This window comes from Chanodichthys erythropterus, chromosome 10, assembly GCF_024489055.1.
Source record: "Chanodichthys erythropterus isolate Z2021 chromosome 10, ASM2448905v1, whole genome shotgun sequence".
NCBI lineage: Eukaryota > Metazoa > Chordata > Actinopteri > Cypriniformes > Xenocyprididae > Chanodichthys > Chanodichthys erythropterus.
This window is the reverse complement of record NC_090230.1, coordinates 7,082,663-7,096,447: the sequence shown is the minus strand read 5'-3', so window position 1 is coordinate 7,096,447 and position 13,785 is coordinate 7,082,663. Positions and strand designations below refer to the sequence as shown.

The following is a 13,785-nucleotide window of genomic DNA, read 5'->3' as shown; positions in this document are numbered from 1 at the left end:
TTTGAGTTCATTTTCACATGAACTAATGAACTTCGGCAGGTGTGCCAACATTCACCTGCACAGTGGCGCAATGAGTTGAGAAATGGACATTGGACCCGGAGGTTGTGGGTTTGAACCCTGTGTGGGGTGCCTTTATACAATTGTGTGTAATGAGTCATTTTGATACCTTTTTTATCCAAATAAGCATTGTACTAATCTTTATTCCTCTTGAATGAGATACAAGTGTTTTTAGTTCATTCCGTGTTCATTCTCTGAACTTCTATTAATTTTCATTTCATTTCCACCTGTCCTTCTGAACGAGCTGTTTAGCATGTACATTCAATTTCTGCTGTTTTTGCTCTTCCTGCTCCGTATTGCGCTACTGCCCCTTCTGGGGCTTGGCCCCGAATTGCTGCTTGCAGCTATATTTGTTGTTTGTGTTTGATAAATCAACTTTTTAAATTGACATTAGTTTTGTACAGTTAGGCTTGTGACTATTTGCATGAAGTCTGGTCCACTTTACATCTAATTTTGGCAAAGAACCACCCAATTAAATTCAATTGCTCGATAAAGGAAACCACTAATATTTCTAGAGCTTTTTAGTACTTCTCCCATTTTGATTGGCAGGTGTGGGCTTCTCCAGGTTGGAGACAGAGTCTTATCCATCAATGGAATTCCTACAGAAGATGGAACGCTGGAAGAGGCCAATCAGCTGCTCCGAGATGCTGCTCTGGCCAATAAGGTGACACTAGAGATTGAGTTTGATGTGGCAGGTTAGTAAGGTTTCCCGCGTTTTTTACTAAGAATGCATAAAACATGAACTTTTTCAGTTTCTATTGGTATTTGATTGAAAATTCGCTACAAAATGAGTTGGAATGTGCACAGGCTAATTACAAGCTACATGTAAAAAATGTCAGTTTTGGTCGAATTTGAGGTTTTCACAAAAATAAGTTCACTAAGCCCTCGTCTAGTGATCCCAATGCTCCGAATAGTAATTAAACATATAAAATTGTTTATTCGTATGCTTTCTGAAAGGTGTACCTTCTTAAATCTTTCCTTTGTTTTAATAATCCATGAAAAAATTGCAGTTTTTTTCTCTGCTCGCTTCTCGACGACTGGCACTTCCCCTCAGCATAAGTTTGGCATCATTGTAAAGCACAACATTCCAACTTTGTAAATATTCATAGCAAATTCTCGATGACATGAATCTGAACCAGTGAAATGTGATTTTCAAACTCATGCTGATGTAAACAAAACCAACTTGTTTCTAACCAGTTGTTTAAAAAATATATTTTTAACTGCAAAGATTAATTATTATTAGGAAAAGAATTGGAGGAAAAGATGTATTGTTATGCATCGAGAATTGTTTTATAATTGAATTGTTACTCTCTGAATCATAATTGAATCGAATCATGGGGCAAGTGAAGATTCACACCAGTAGTCGCAATAAGTTGTCGCCTTTGGTGATTGGTCAAAACACCCTGCACAGTGCATTGTGGTATCATGAGGAAAAAAAGTTGAACATATATTTTTCCAATAAATATAGTTTTTGACTTTGTGTGTGTCAAATTTGGTGGTATTACTAGGGATTTTAAGTTATGGTTGCTAGGTGATTTTATTTTGGAACCTTTAGAAAACTTTAACTATTTTTTCTCAAAATTGACTGACTCTATTGACTTCAAACAGGTGTAGATCAGTAGTTTTTTTTTTTTTTTTTTTTTTTATCTGATTCCAACAAACCATACAGTACATCATTTTGAAGGTTTTTTTTTAATAGAGAATGATAATAACAAAAATAACTAGTTTTTGAAAATTTGCTCATTGCGACTCATTTTGCCAGCACGGGTCACATTTATTACTTTTTGTTTTTAATACTTTTTGTTGTATGGCCAGAATCTGTTGTGCCTAGCAGTGGAACTTTTCATGTGAAGCTGCAGAAGAAAAGAGGAGTGGAGCTGGGCATCACTATCAGTGGTAAGACCTGAATATTCACTCTTCAGTGGTTTTGTTATGACATCAAGGGTCTGGGCATATTCTTCATTTAGTTTGGTCCATATTGCTACATATTTTGGTCAAGAACTCCCCACTTAGACAAAAAAAAAAAAAAAAAAAAAAAAAAATTTTTGTCACATCTGACTTGCAAAAAATGAAAATTATCTGTGAGAGAGCTGTTTTTTAGGCAATACATTTAAGGTTAACATCTGCACTTGCAACCATCAATATACATGCAGTGTTTCTCAATGATTTGATTAGTTATAATTTGAAATATATATATATATACACACACATTTACCGGCCATTTTATTAGCCACATCTTGCTAGTACTGGTACTGGACCGCCTTTTGTTTTCAGAACTGCCTTAATTCCTCATTGCACAGATTCAACAAGGTGCTGGAAACATTCCTCAGAGATTTTGGTCCATATTGACATGCAGTTGTTGCAGATCTGTCGAATGCACATCCATGATGTGAATCTCTTTTTACTGTATAATTGTAGTGATGTACGTTTAAAGAAAACAGTTGAGACTTTGTGACTTGATTTTTCATGAAACATATATTTATATGCAGAAACTACCTTGATATTTTTTTTTTTCAGAAAACAAGACTTAAAGGATTAGTCCACTTTCAAATAAAATTTTCCTGCTAATTTACTCACCCCCATGTCATCCAAGATATTCATGTCTTTCTTTCTTCAGTCGGAAAGAAATTAAGTTTTTTGATGAAAACATTCCAGGATTATTCTCCTTATAATGGACTTCAATGGCATCCAAACAGTTGAAGGTCAAAATTATAGCTTCAGTGCAGCTTCAACGGGCTTTAAACAATACCAGACGAGGTTCGAGGTACCAGACGCCTTCCCTATTCTACTTACGGAAAAATGGAACTGGCGCTGTGTTCGTTCCGTAAGTAGAATAGGGAAGGCGTATGACATACAGCATAAGCTTTTTGAAGAATACAAAAGTGTGGTTTTGGCGGAAGCACATGGAAGGCGATCATTTGTTTATATAAGTCATATACATTTACATTTTTTTCGAAAATCACCGATCGTTTCACTAGATAAGGCCTTTATTCCTCATCTGGTATTGTTTTAAAGCCCTTTGAAGCTGCTCTGAAACTATAATTTTGACCTTCAACCGTTTGGAGGCCATTGAAGTCCACTATAAGGAGAATAAAACTGGAATGTTTTCATCAAAAACTTTAATTTCTCTTCAACTGAAGAAAGAAAGACATGAACATCTTTGGTGAGTAAATTATCAGGAAAATTTTATTTGCTAGTGAACTAATCCTTTAATACCTTATTTCTCTTTGCATCAAAATGTATCTTAATTTAAGAAAGTTTAGATACTGTACTGTAAAACAAAACAAAAATACTGAGGAAGTACCTAGTTTTTTTTTTTTTTTTTTTTTTTTCAGTGTATACAGTAAATGAACAAAATAAATGTAATAATACTAATGCTAAAGCAAAATGTAGCAGTATTTGTGGCTTGTTGTGTAGTGTAAGGTAAATTCTGTTTACAAGGATATGGTTTATTTTATGGACCAATTTTTCATATTTATTTTTGTAATTTATTAAGAAAAGAAGATAACACTCTAAAAATCATATTACTTATTGAAAATGGCAGGATTTTTCTTTTTGCTTTCCTGATATTTTAAGCAATTCCCTCTTTATTTTATTTTATTTTATTTTATTTTATTTATTTATTTATTTTGAGATTTTAAGATCCTTCTCTCCCTGGCCTATTTTAGCATTCTCCGTTTCACTTTTCTAACTTCCCGAGATGTAGTTAAACTTTATATCCCTTAACACATGGGAAATAAAGTCCATACAAATGTTTTGACATCCACTCTAGCAGTCATGTTCTGTGTCACTAAACATGTCTGCTTATCGGTTATCCTCATGGTTCGTGTTCACATCCAAACCACCCGATACGGCACATCACATCTCGTCCGTGTCATGAAGTTTTATTAGCCCTGATAAACCGAACCCCTTCTCTGAGGAAGTGTTTACTCCAGGCTTCTGGTGGGCTTGTTTACTTGAGAGGGCTCTTGCGTCTGTCTGGCTTCTTTCCATCTGACGTTCCTCTGAAGCTTCTTTACACTAAGCACTAAGGGATCATGGGCCATTAAACTTGTATTATACTTGCATGAGGGTTGATATGAATCGCAAGCTTTGCAGATGCATGAGAAGTTCGTCTGTCAGTCAAAGGACTAAAGCAGAACCACTTCTGACAGATTCAGAGCCTGAAAGTTTAAGTATAATTCTTATCTTGTCCTTCAGATGTCTTAGACATCTTACTGTGCTTGGCATATTTTAATTTGTAAGTTGCACTTTGAAGGTATGAAAAGAGTTTGAAATAAAGCTGCACGATTCTTGATAAATTTAGAATCACGATTTTTTTGTTTAAAATAGATCACAATTCTGAATAGACAACAAAACAAAATTACATGTCATTTACAGTAGGTTCTGACAATGTTGATTGCTGCAGTCTCTTTACAAAAAATGAGCGATTCAATGATTCATTCATAAAGACTTCACTTGTTTCATTACTGGATGAATCAGCGTTTTTGAACAAATCTCTTGAATGGATGATTAAATGACAGATACATTTTTTAAACAGTCACTTGTCGCCACCTACTGGTGTAACAATGTAATTGATAAAATCTTTATTTGAAGCATCAAGCTGCTTTTAAAAGCGTTTTACTCTATTTTGCCAACACAGATCTGAATGTTCGCTAATAAACACAGCTGTATCGTTGTCATTTAGGAATAAGGTTGTCTATTCGTGACCACAACCTTTTAACGATTACTAGTTTGACATTACTAGTAATTTAGTGTACATTTAATTTGCCATCATAAAATAATATAATTGTATTCCATTTCTATTTAATTTTATTTAATATTTTATTTATATAATATATTCAAATATATTATATATTTATATACAAACCCGGTTCCAAAAAAAGTTGGGGCACTGTACAAATTGTGAATAAAAACAGAATGCAATGATGTGGAAGTTTCAAATTTCAAAATTTTATTCAGAATACAACATAGATGACAAATCAAATGTTTAAACTGAGAAAATGTATAATTTTAAGGGAAAAATAAGTTGATTTTAAATTTCATGGCATTAACACATCTCAAAAAAGTTGGGACAAGGCCATGTTTAACACTGTGTGGCATCCCCTCTTTTTTTTATAACAGTCTGCAAACGTCTGGGGACTGAGGAGACAAGTTGCTCAAGTTTTTGTCTAATACAGGCTTCTAGTTGCTCAACTGTCTTAGGTCTTCTTTGTCGCATCTTCCTCTTTGTGATGCGCCAAATGTTTTCTATGGGTGAAAGATCTGGCCTGCAGGCTGGCCATTTCAGTACCCGGATCCTTCTTCTACACAGCCATGATGTTGTAATTGATGCAGTATGTGGTCTGGCATTGTCATGTTGGAAAATGCAAGGTCTTCCCTGAAAGAGACGACATCTGAATGGGAGCATATGTTGTACTAGAACTTGGATATACCTTTCAGCATTGATGGTGCCTTTCCAGATGTGAAAGCTGCCCATGCCACACACACTCATGCAACCCCATACCATCAGAGATGCAGGCTTCTGAACTGAGCGCTGATAACAACTTGGGTTGTCCTTGTCCCCTTTAGTCCGGATGACATGGCATCCCAGTTTTCCAAAAAGAACTTCAAATTTGGATTCGTCTGACCATAGAACAGTTTTCCACTTTGCCACAGTCCATTTTAAATGAGCCTTGGACCAGAGAAAACGCCTGCGCTTCATGATCATGTTTAGATATGGCTTCTTTTTTGACATATAGAGTTTTAGCCGGCAATGGCGAATGGCACGGTGGATTGTGTTCACCGACAATGTTTTCTGGAAGTATTCCTGAGCCCATGTTGTGATTTCCATTACAGTGGCATTCCTGTATGTGATTCAGTGCCGTCTAAGGGCCCAAAGATCACGGGCATCCAGTATGTTTTCCCAGCATTGACCCTTACGCACAGAGATTGTTCCAGATTCTCTGAATCTTTGGATGATATTATGCGCTGTAGATGATGATAACTTCAAACTCTTTGCAATTTTTCTCTGAGAAACTCCTTTCTGATATTGCTCCACTATTTTTTGCCGCAGCATTGGGGGAATCGGTGATCCTCTGCCCATCTTGACTTCTGAGAGACACTGCCACTCTAAGAGGCTCTTTTTATACCCAATCATGTTGCCAGTTGACCTAATAAGTTGCAAAGTGGTCCTCCAGCTGTTCCTTATATGTACATTTAACTTTTCCGGCCTCTTATTTCTACCTGTCCCAACTTTTTTGGAATGTGTAGCTCTCATGAAATCCAAAATGAGCCAATATTTGGCATGACATTTCAAAATGTCTCACTTTCAACATTTGATATGTTATCTATATTCTATTGTGAATAAAATATAAGTTTATGAGATTCTTTTTTATTCACAATTTGTACAGTGTCCCAACTTTTTTGGAATTGGGTTTATAATATATTATATTATTATTTTACATTTTCATTTGATTCATTATTTATATTATTGATTTGTTGTGTTATTTTATATTTTAATTTAGTGTTTAGTCATTTCATGTACATTTTATTTGCCATCATAATTTTTTTATTCAAAGTAACATCTTCAAACAATTAATTTTATCATTACAGTTCCCTGAAAATCTAATCCATTGGCGAAAATAAATGTATTATTTAATTTAATATTTTTTTCATTATTACTGTAAATTATTATTATTGTTTTGGTTTGTTTTTCAATTGAAATTCATTAAAAAGTCTAATATTTATACAGTTATAGAAAAAAAGCTATTTTAAAATAAGTTGGGTTTGTTTTCCGTTTCATTTTTCATTTTTCATCCTAAATTTTCAGTTTCGGCCCAAAATTTTCATTTCAGTGCTACGCTAATTATTATTTTAAATGTTCATATAATTTTGGTTCTTCTGACATGATTCATTTTTCATTGGTCTGGATGTCATGTCCCAGCTTGAACGTCTGTTTGTGCCAACAGCCTGTGAACTGCAGTCAAGCTTGATTGTGACTGTAAGATCATCCTCTTTCCTCTGGCTCTCTCTCTCTTCAACTCTCGCCCAGTTAAATCTTTCTCCCAGAAATACTTTCTGCTGAGTACCTGAACATAACGGATGATGTGTCATGTGTTTTCAGTTGCCTAGAGCGGAGAGCATTGTGTGTATTCCAGCTCTTCAGACCAATTGTTGAGATGTGAAACATTGTTTTTCGACCCCTATATTACCATGGTATTGTTAGAATTTAAATACCATGATATATATCGAAGTACTGTTTGCCACTGTACTTTTCATAAAGGATACTTCGCATCAACTGTGATAAAATGTGGAAGAATCTTCACTCGAAAATACTTGTGACTTCATTTGCATTAGTTAGTTGATAGTTAACAGCCACTGGATGCTGGAAATTTTTAGACTTGTGATGGAATTTTGGTCTTAAAATGTTTTATTCTATCTGCACAAAATATTCTCTCTGAATGTCTGGCTCATGCTTTTGCTGGATCCAGATGAGAGTTTCTGGTTTTGCCTTGAGACCATGTTTGCGGGGGTGTTTTAGTGTGTGTGTGTGTGTGTGTGTGTGTGTGTGTGAGTGTGTGTGTGTGTGTGTGTGTGTGAGTGTGTGTTTGTGGCATACTGAAACACTGCTGTTGATGTTCTCTCCTTACAGCCAGTAAGAAACCAGGAGAGCCTCTTATCATCTCTGACATTAAAAAAGGCAGCATGGCCCACAGGTATGCGCAAACACTGGCAAAAACACCTATAAAATGTTCTAAAGGCTTTCTTTATGCAAAATTTTTATTTTATTTTATATAATTATTTTTGCCTCTTAGAAATATAAATCCCTTATTTGTTATTACTGTATTATGTGTGTTTGCTGAGAAATTTATAGCCATTTTTTTTTTTATTATATATAATTGTTTTAGCTCTTAAAAATATAAATCCCATTTGATCTTATTTTATTTTAGATTCTTAGAAATAAGTCCCTTAATTTATATATTATTTGATTTATTTTAAGATTTAAAATTATAATATTTATATTATATATGAAATCTATAAAATACAATTTTAAACATGATATAGAATGCAGAAATATTCCACAGACATTTTAGAATGGTAATAGATGCAGGAACAAAGTATGAGATGTGTTTGTAATGTCCAGCAGGTGGTGACAACTCCATATATCATATATGATTTATTACTTTACATGCTTTATAACATAAAATTGAATTATTTGAGTTATTAAGTGATATAAAAATAATTTTATAATTTATCATTTATAATGTTTATATATATATATATAAGAACTCTTCACGACTGTGTATTGCAGAAAAAGTACAAAGTTTGTTGTCAACTCACTCCACAGTCTTGTGTTTGTTTGTGGGACTGAAGTGCATTTCATGGTTGTTTCCTGCAGAACAGGGACTCTGGAGCCCGGAGACAAGCTGCTAGCCATAGATAACATCCGCCTGGAGAACTGCTCCATGGAAGACGCTGTCCAGATTCTCCAGCTGAGCGAAGATCTGGTCAAACTCAAAATCCGCAAGGATGAGGACAACTCAGGTGTGCTGATGTGGACCTGCAGTCCAGCTTTACTTTCAGTCTGTTCAGAATTGGGTGAATCTCATAAAACCTGTAAAGAACACGTGAAGCTCATCATTTCGTATTTTAAAAGATAGAAATGGGGATATCATCTTATTGTTTATCTGATATGTGGTAATTTTTGACTCATAAATTTAAATTCCTTTTTATTTTTTATTTAATATAATATTGTTTTGCTTCTTATAAATGTAAATCCTTCTTTATTTTATTTGATCATTTATCAAATATATATGTATGATTTGAGATAGAATTAAATTTCACCATTCTCATCTTATTTATAATTTCTATCATATATGATAAATAAATAAAAATAAAATAAGCTTGTTTTGCTTAGAAAAAAATATAATATGAAATAATTTCATTCAGCTAAATTAAAATTATTACAAAGTAAATCAATCAATCCAAAATCAATCAATCAACAAACCCTATTTAGATTTTTAAAGCATTTCAAATCTAATTTGAAAGTCATACTGAAAGCATGTCAATGTGTCATTCAACATTTGACAGCCAGGTGTCAGTATAATATCAATGACAATAATGACAAACAACTGCTGGTGCAACACTGTCAATCAAACATCTGGCCACACCTACTCATTCTTTGTTGCTATTTTCTGCATTTATAATATTAAAGTCATCAAAACTATAAAAATTTCTCAAATACTATACATATCTTTTATGTATCCATTCTGTTATTTTGTTGACATGATAGAGTGCTTTCAACAACTTTTTCAAGAAAAAGCTATTTTTTTGTTATGAGGCAAAACAAAGTGTGTGGTCAAAATAGCATTTGAAATGAAAATGTACGGGTTGAGTCTGCAGACAAGTCTATTTCCAGCTCCAAGAGCGAATAAAGAGAACATTTAAATACTGAGCTCTTGTGAAAATATTCATTGAATATTCATAATATGTTGATTTGAATGCATGTCTGATGAATTTAGCATCCTCAAAATATGCAGAAACACCTCCTTTCACTATCCATTCCAGGGCTATTAGTTACTTGTCTGTCATTTTCTATGTCCCTGTCCCCCATCTAGACGAGCAGGAGTCTTCCGGCTCCATCATCTACACAGTGGAGCTGAAGCGGTATGGCGGCCCGCTGGGCATCACCATCTCCGGCACAGAGGAGCCTTTTGACCCCATCATCATCTCCGGCCTGACCAAGAGGGGTCTCGCTGAGAGGTGAGCCACGGGTCAGACAGGTCGACTCCCAAGCCGGCCCCTGTAGAGCTGCTATGACACCCTCAGCAGCCCTGCAGATAGACGAGCACTTTGTGTCCTCTCTCTTTCTCTTTCTCTTTCTCTTTCTCTTTCTCTTTCTTTCTCTCTCTCATTTTTTCTTTGAAATAAACCATTCAATTTAGATATTATCATTATTATTATTATCATCATCAATATTATTAGTATTATTACAATGTTAAAGGAACACTCCACTTTTTTTTAAAATAGGCTAATTTTCCAACTCCCCTAGAGTTAAACAGTTGAGTTTTACCGTTTTCGAATCCATTCAGCCGATCTCCGGTTCTGGCGGTACCACTTTTAGCATAGCTTAGCATAGTTCATTGAATCTGATTAGACCGTTAGCATCGCGCTTAAAAATGACCAAAGAGTTTTGATATTTTTCCTATAGGAACTTTGCTGCCGTTCCATGGCTGCAGCAGTGCAATGATATTACGCAGTGCCTCTCACAAACGTCTCCATGGTTGCAAGGCACAAAGCAGGGGCTCACAGGCGCTGCGTAATATCATTGCACTGCTGCAGCCATGGAACGGCAGCAAAGTTCCTTGATTATTACGCCTGAATGAGAGTATAGTTCCTAGCCATATCAGCCTAGAAAACTTTTTATTTTCCGTCGGCCTTAGTACACGATTTAACTACAGAAGAGTCAAGTTTTAAATAGGAAAAATATCAAATTTTCAGCGCCATGCTAACGGTCTAATCAGATTCAATGAACTATGCTAAGCTATGCTAAAAGTGGTACCGCCATAACCGGAGATCGGCTGAATGGATTCGAAAACGGTAAAACTCAACTGTTTAACTCTAGGGGAGTTGGAAAATGAGCCTATTATCAAACAAAGTGGAGTGTTCCTTTAATTGCTTATTCACAATTAAACTTTTTTCTCCCATTTAATAATAAAAAGTTAGAACATTAATAGTAGTAGTAATAATATGTATTTAAATAGAACCATTTCATTTAGATTTTATTGTTGTATGTATACACATACACACAAACAAAACATACATTTATGCACACACACACACACACACACACACACACTGTGAAGCAAAATGTAAATCGGTAATGTAAACTGAAAACATTCAAGAATCCATCAAAATGCACAGAAAAGTACAGTTGTTTCTCCAATTATGGATTCTGTCCATGAAGGTCAAATTGCCCATGTATCATCACTGTGCTGTTGTTGTCTGTTCTCTCAGGACTGGAGCCATTCATGTTGGTGATCGGATTCTGGCCATCAACAGCGTCAGTCTGAAGGGAAAACCGCTCAGTGAAGCCATACACCTGCTGCAGATGGCAGGAGAAACCGTCACCCTCAAAATCAAGAAACAGACTGACAGTAAGTCTGAAACAAGAGGATCATATGTAATCACTAGGCCTAAAATAGGCCTTATGTTCTATATGGAAAAATCGATAATATATATTTGATATATATAACACAAACCTGACATGAATTCACATCTGCTTATTATTCACTCACCCCCATGTCATCCAAGATGTTCATGTCATTCTTTCTTCAGTCAAAAAGAAATTAAGGTTTCTGAGGAAAACATTCCAGGATTTTTCTCCATATAGTGAACTTCAACAGCTACCAACAGGTTGAAGGTCCAAATTGCAGTTCCAGTGCAGCTTCAAAGGGCTCTACACAATCCCAGCCGAGGAATAAGGGTCTTATCTAGCGAAACGAAAAGGTCATTTTCTAAAAAAAAAAAAAAATTATATACATTTTAACCACAAATGCTCATCTTGCTCATCAATACGCAATCATGTTGGAAAGGTCATGCATGACATAGGCAGAAGTACCGCAGTTGGGCAAAAAACTCCATGTCATTTTCTCCAACTTCAAAATCATCCGACATCGTTATTTTACTTTTTTTTTTGTTTTTTGTTTTTGTAAAGGCTGTTAGACTTAGTATTTGCACGTTCGCTTTGTAAACACTTGCTCGGTACTTCCGCCTACGTCACACGTGACCTTTCCAACATGATTACTGTACATAATGCATGGCGGATCGCAGAGCAGTGCAAGATGAGCATTTGTGGTTAGAATTTATAGAATTTATTTATTTATTTATTTATTTATTTATTTTTAAACGACCAGTTTTGCTTGATAAGACCCTTATTCCTCGGCTGGGATTGTGTAGAGCCTTTTGAAGCTGCACTGATACTGCAATTTGGACCTTCAACCCGTTGGTAGCCTTGGAAGTCCACTATATGGAGACAATTTTTTTGAAGGAATGTTTTCCTCAAAAACCTTAAAGGGTTAGTTCACCCAAAAATGAAAATTCTTTCATTAAGTACTCACCCTCATGTCGTTCCACACCCATAAGACCTTTGTTCATCTTCGGAACACAAATTAAGATATTTTTGATAAAATCTGATGGCTCTGTGAAGCCTTTATTGCCAGCAAGATAATTAACACTTTCAATGCACAGAAAGCTACTAAAGACGTATTTAAAACAGTTCATGTGACTACAGTGGTTCAACCTTAATGTTATGAAGCGACAAGAATACTTTTTGCGCACCAAAAAAACCCCAAAATAACGACTTTATTCAACAATATCTACACTTATGACTTAACAAAGCCTCGTTTACTGAAATCATGTGACTTTGGCAGTTTAATACATGCTCCGAACCACTGATTCAAAACAAAAGATTCGCAAAGCTTCAAAGCTTCATGAAGCAGTGTTTTGAAATTACCCATCACTAGATATTGTTGAATAAAGTTGTTATTTTGTTTTTGTTTTTTGGCTCACAAAAAGTATTCTCATCACTTCATAACATTAAGGTTGAACCACTGTAGTCACATGAACTACTTTTCATGAAGTACTTTTCTAGGCATCTGAAAGTGTTAATTATCTTGCTGGCAATGGAGGCCTCACTGAGCCATTGGATTTTACTAAAAATATCTTAATTTTTGAAGGAAGGTCTTACAGGTGTGGAACGACATGATGGTGAATAACTAATGACAGAATTTTAATTGTTGGGTGAACTAACCCTTTAATTTCTTTACAACTGAAGAAAGAAAGACAAAAACGAAATTATCAGGAAATTTGAATTCTGAAGTGAACTAATCCTTTAACTTCATATTTGATCATTTGATAATTGTCATCCCCCCTTCAGCACCAGATGACAAAAATAAAGAGAACGATCTCGATAACGAGCTCAGCGATAACGAGGACGAGATGACAGACTCGCAGAAGACCAACAAATTGTCCGACATTTATTCCGCCACCATCCCCAGCGTGGATTCAGCAATGGAATCATGGGACGGATCAGGAATTGATGCTGGTTATAGCAGCCAAGGTAGGCTCAGTCGCATAAATGAGGATGTAAATCTCTATGTTGTAACCTGTTGACAGCTGTAGCAAAAAGTATGACCTCATCCACCTCCGCCTCCTTCAAAGGTGCCTACATCCATCAGGCTGCTGGGATTGCTTTACACCCTCACGAGTGGCGTAACACCAAGCAGAGAAACAGCACTCCACCTCCCACCCGCCGCAAAAACTACCCGTTCAGTGACGGAGGATTCAGTGAAGACGACTGGGATAAAGCTGCTGGGTAAGATAGGAAGTCATGTTCTCCAAGCTCAAAAAAGGAAGAAGAATATACTGTCATATACTGTGTACTCTATTCAGTGTTTTAATTGTTCAAACTATTGAAAATGTTTTCATAAATTAAAATAAATCTGAAGTAAAATAAAATATAAATATTAGATAAAAAACTTAAACTTAAAAAATGTAAATTAATATTAGAGATGTTGCCTTTGCCACTAACTGAAATAAAAAAAGTTTAATGCTGGGTTCAGACTACATGATCAGCCTGATTTTGGCCCAATCTGTTTGACACAGAGTGATTCGTAAATGACGAAAGGCATCAAGAGGCAAGAATCAATCATTTTATAGGCCAATTAATTCTGCACTGACAGACAC

The 13,785-nt window shown here is 35.3% G+C and overlaps 1 protein-coding gene across 1 annotated transcript in view; it reads left to right on the top strand.

The window, feature by feature from the left end:
* Window positions 1-13,785, top strand: part of grip2b (glutamate receptor interacting protein 2b) — a 176,164-nt gene that overhangs the window by 148,698 nt on the left and 13,681 nt on the right. The window contains exons 13-20 of the mRNA XM_067398526.1: window positions 607-752; window positions 1,873-1,953; window positions 7,691-7,754; window positions 8,438-8,583; window positions 9,657-9,801; window positions 11,056-11,195; window positions 12,977-13,159; window positions 13,261-13,414. Coding sequence (XP_067254627.1) covers window positions 607-752; window positions 1,873-1,953; window positions 7,691-7,754; window positions 8,438-8,583; window positions 9,657-9,801; window positions 11,056-11,195; window positions 12,977-13,159; window positions 13,261-13,414 — 1,059 coding nt within the window. The remainder of the gene's footprint in view (window positions 1-606; window positions 753-1,872; window positions 1,954-7,690; window positions 7,755-8,437; window positions 8,584-9,656; window positions 9,802-11,055; window positions 11,196-12,976; window positions 13,160-13,260; window positions 13,415-13,785) is intronic.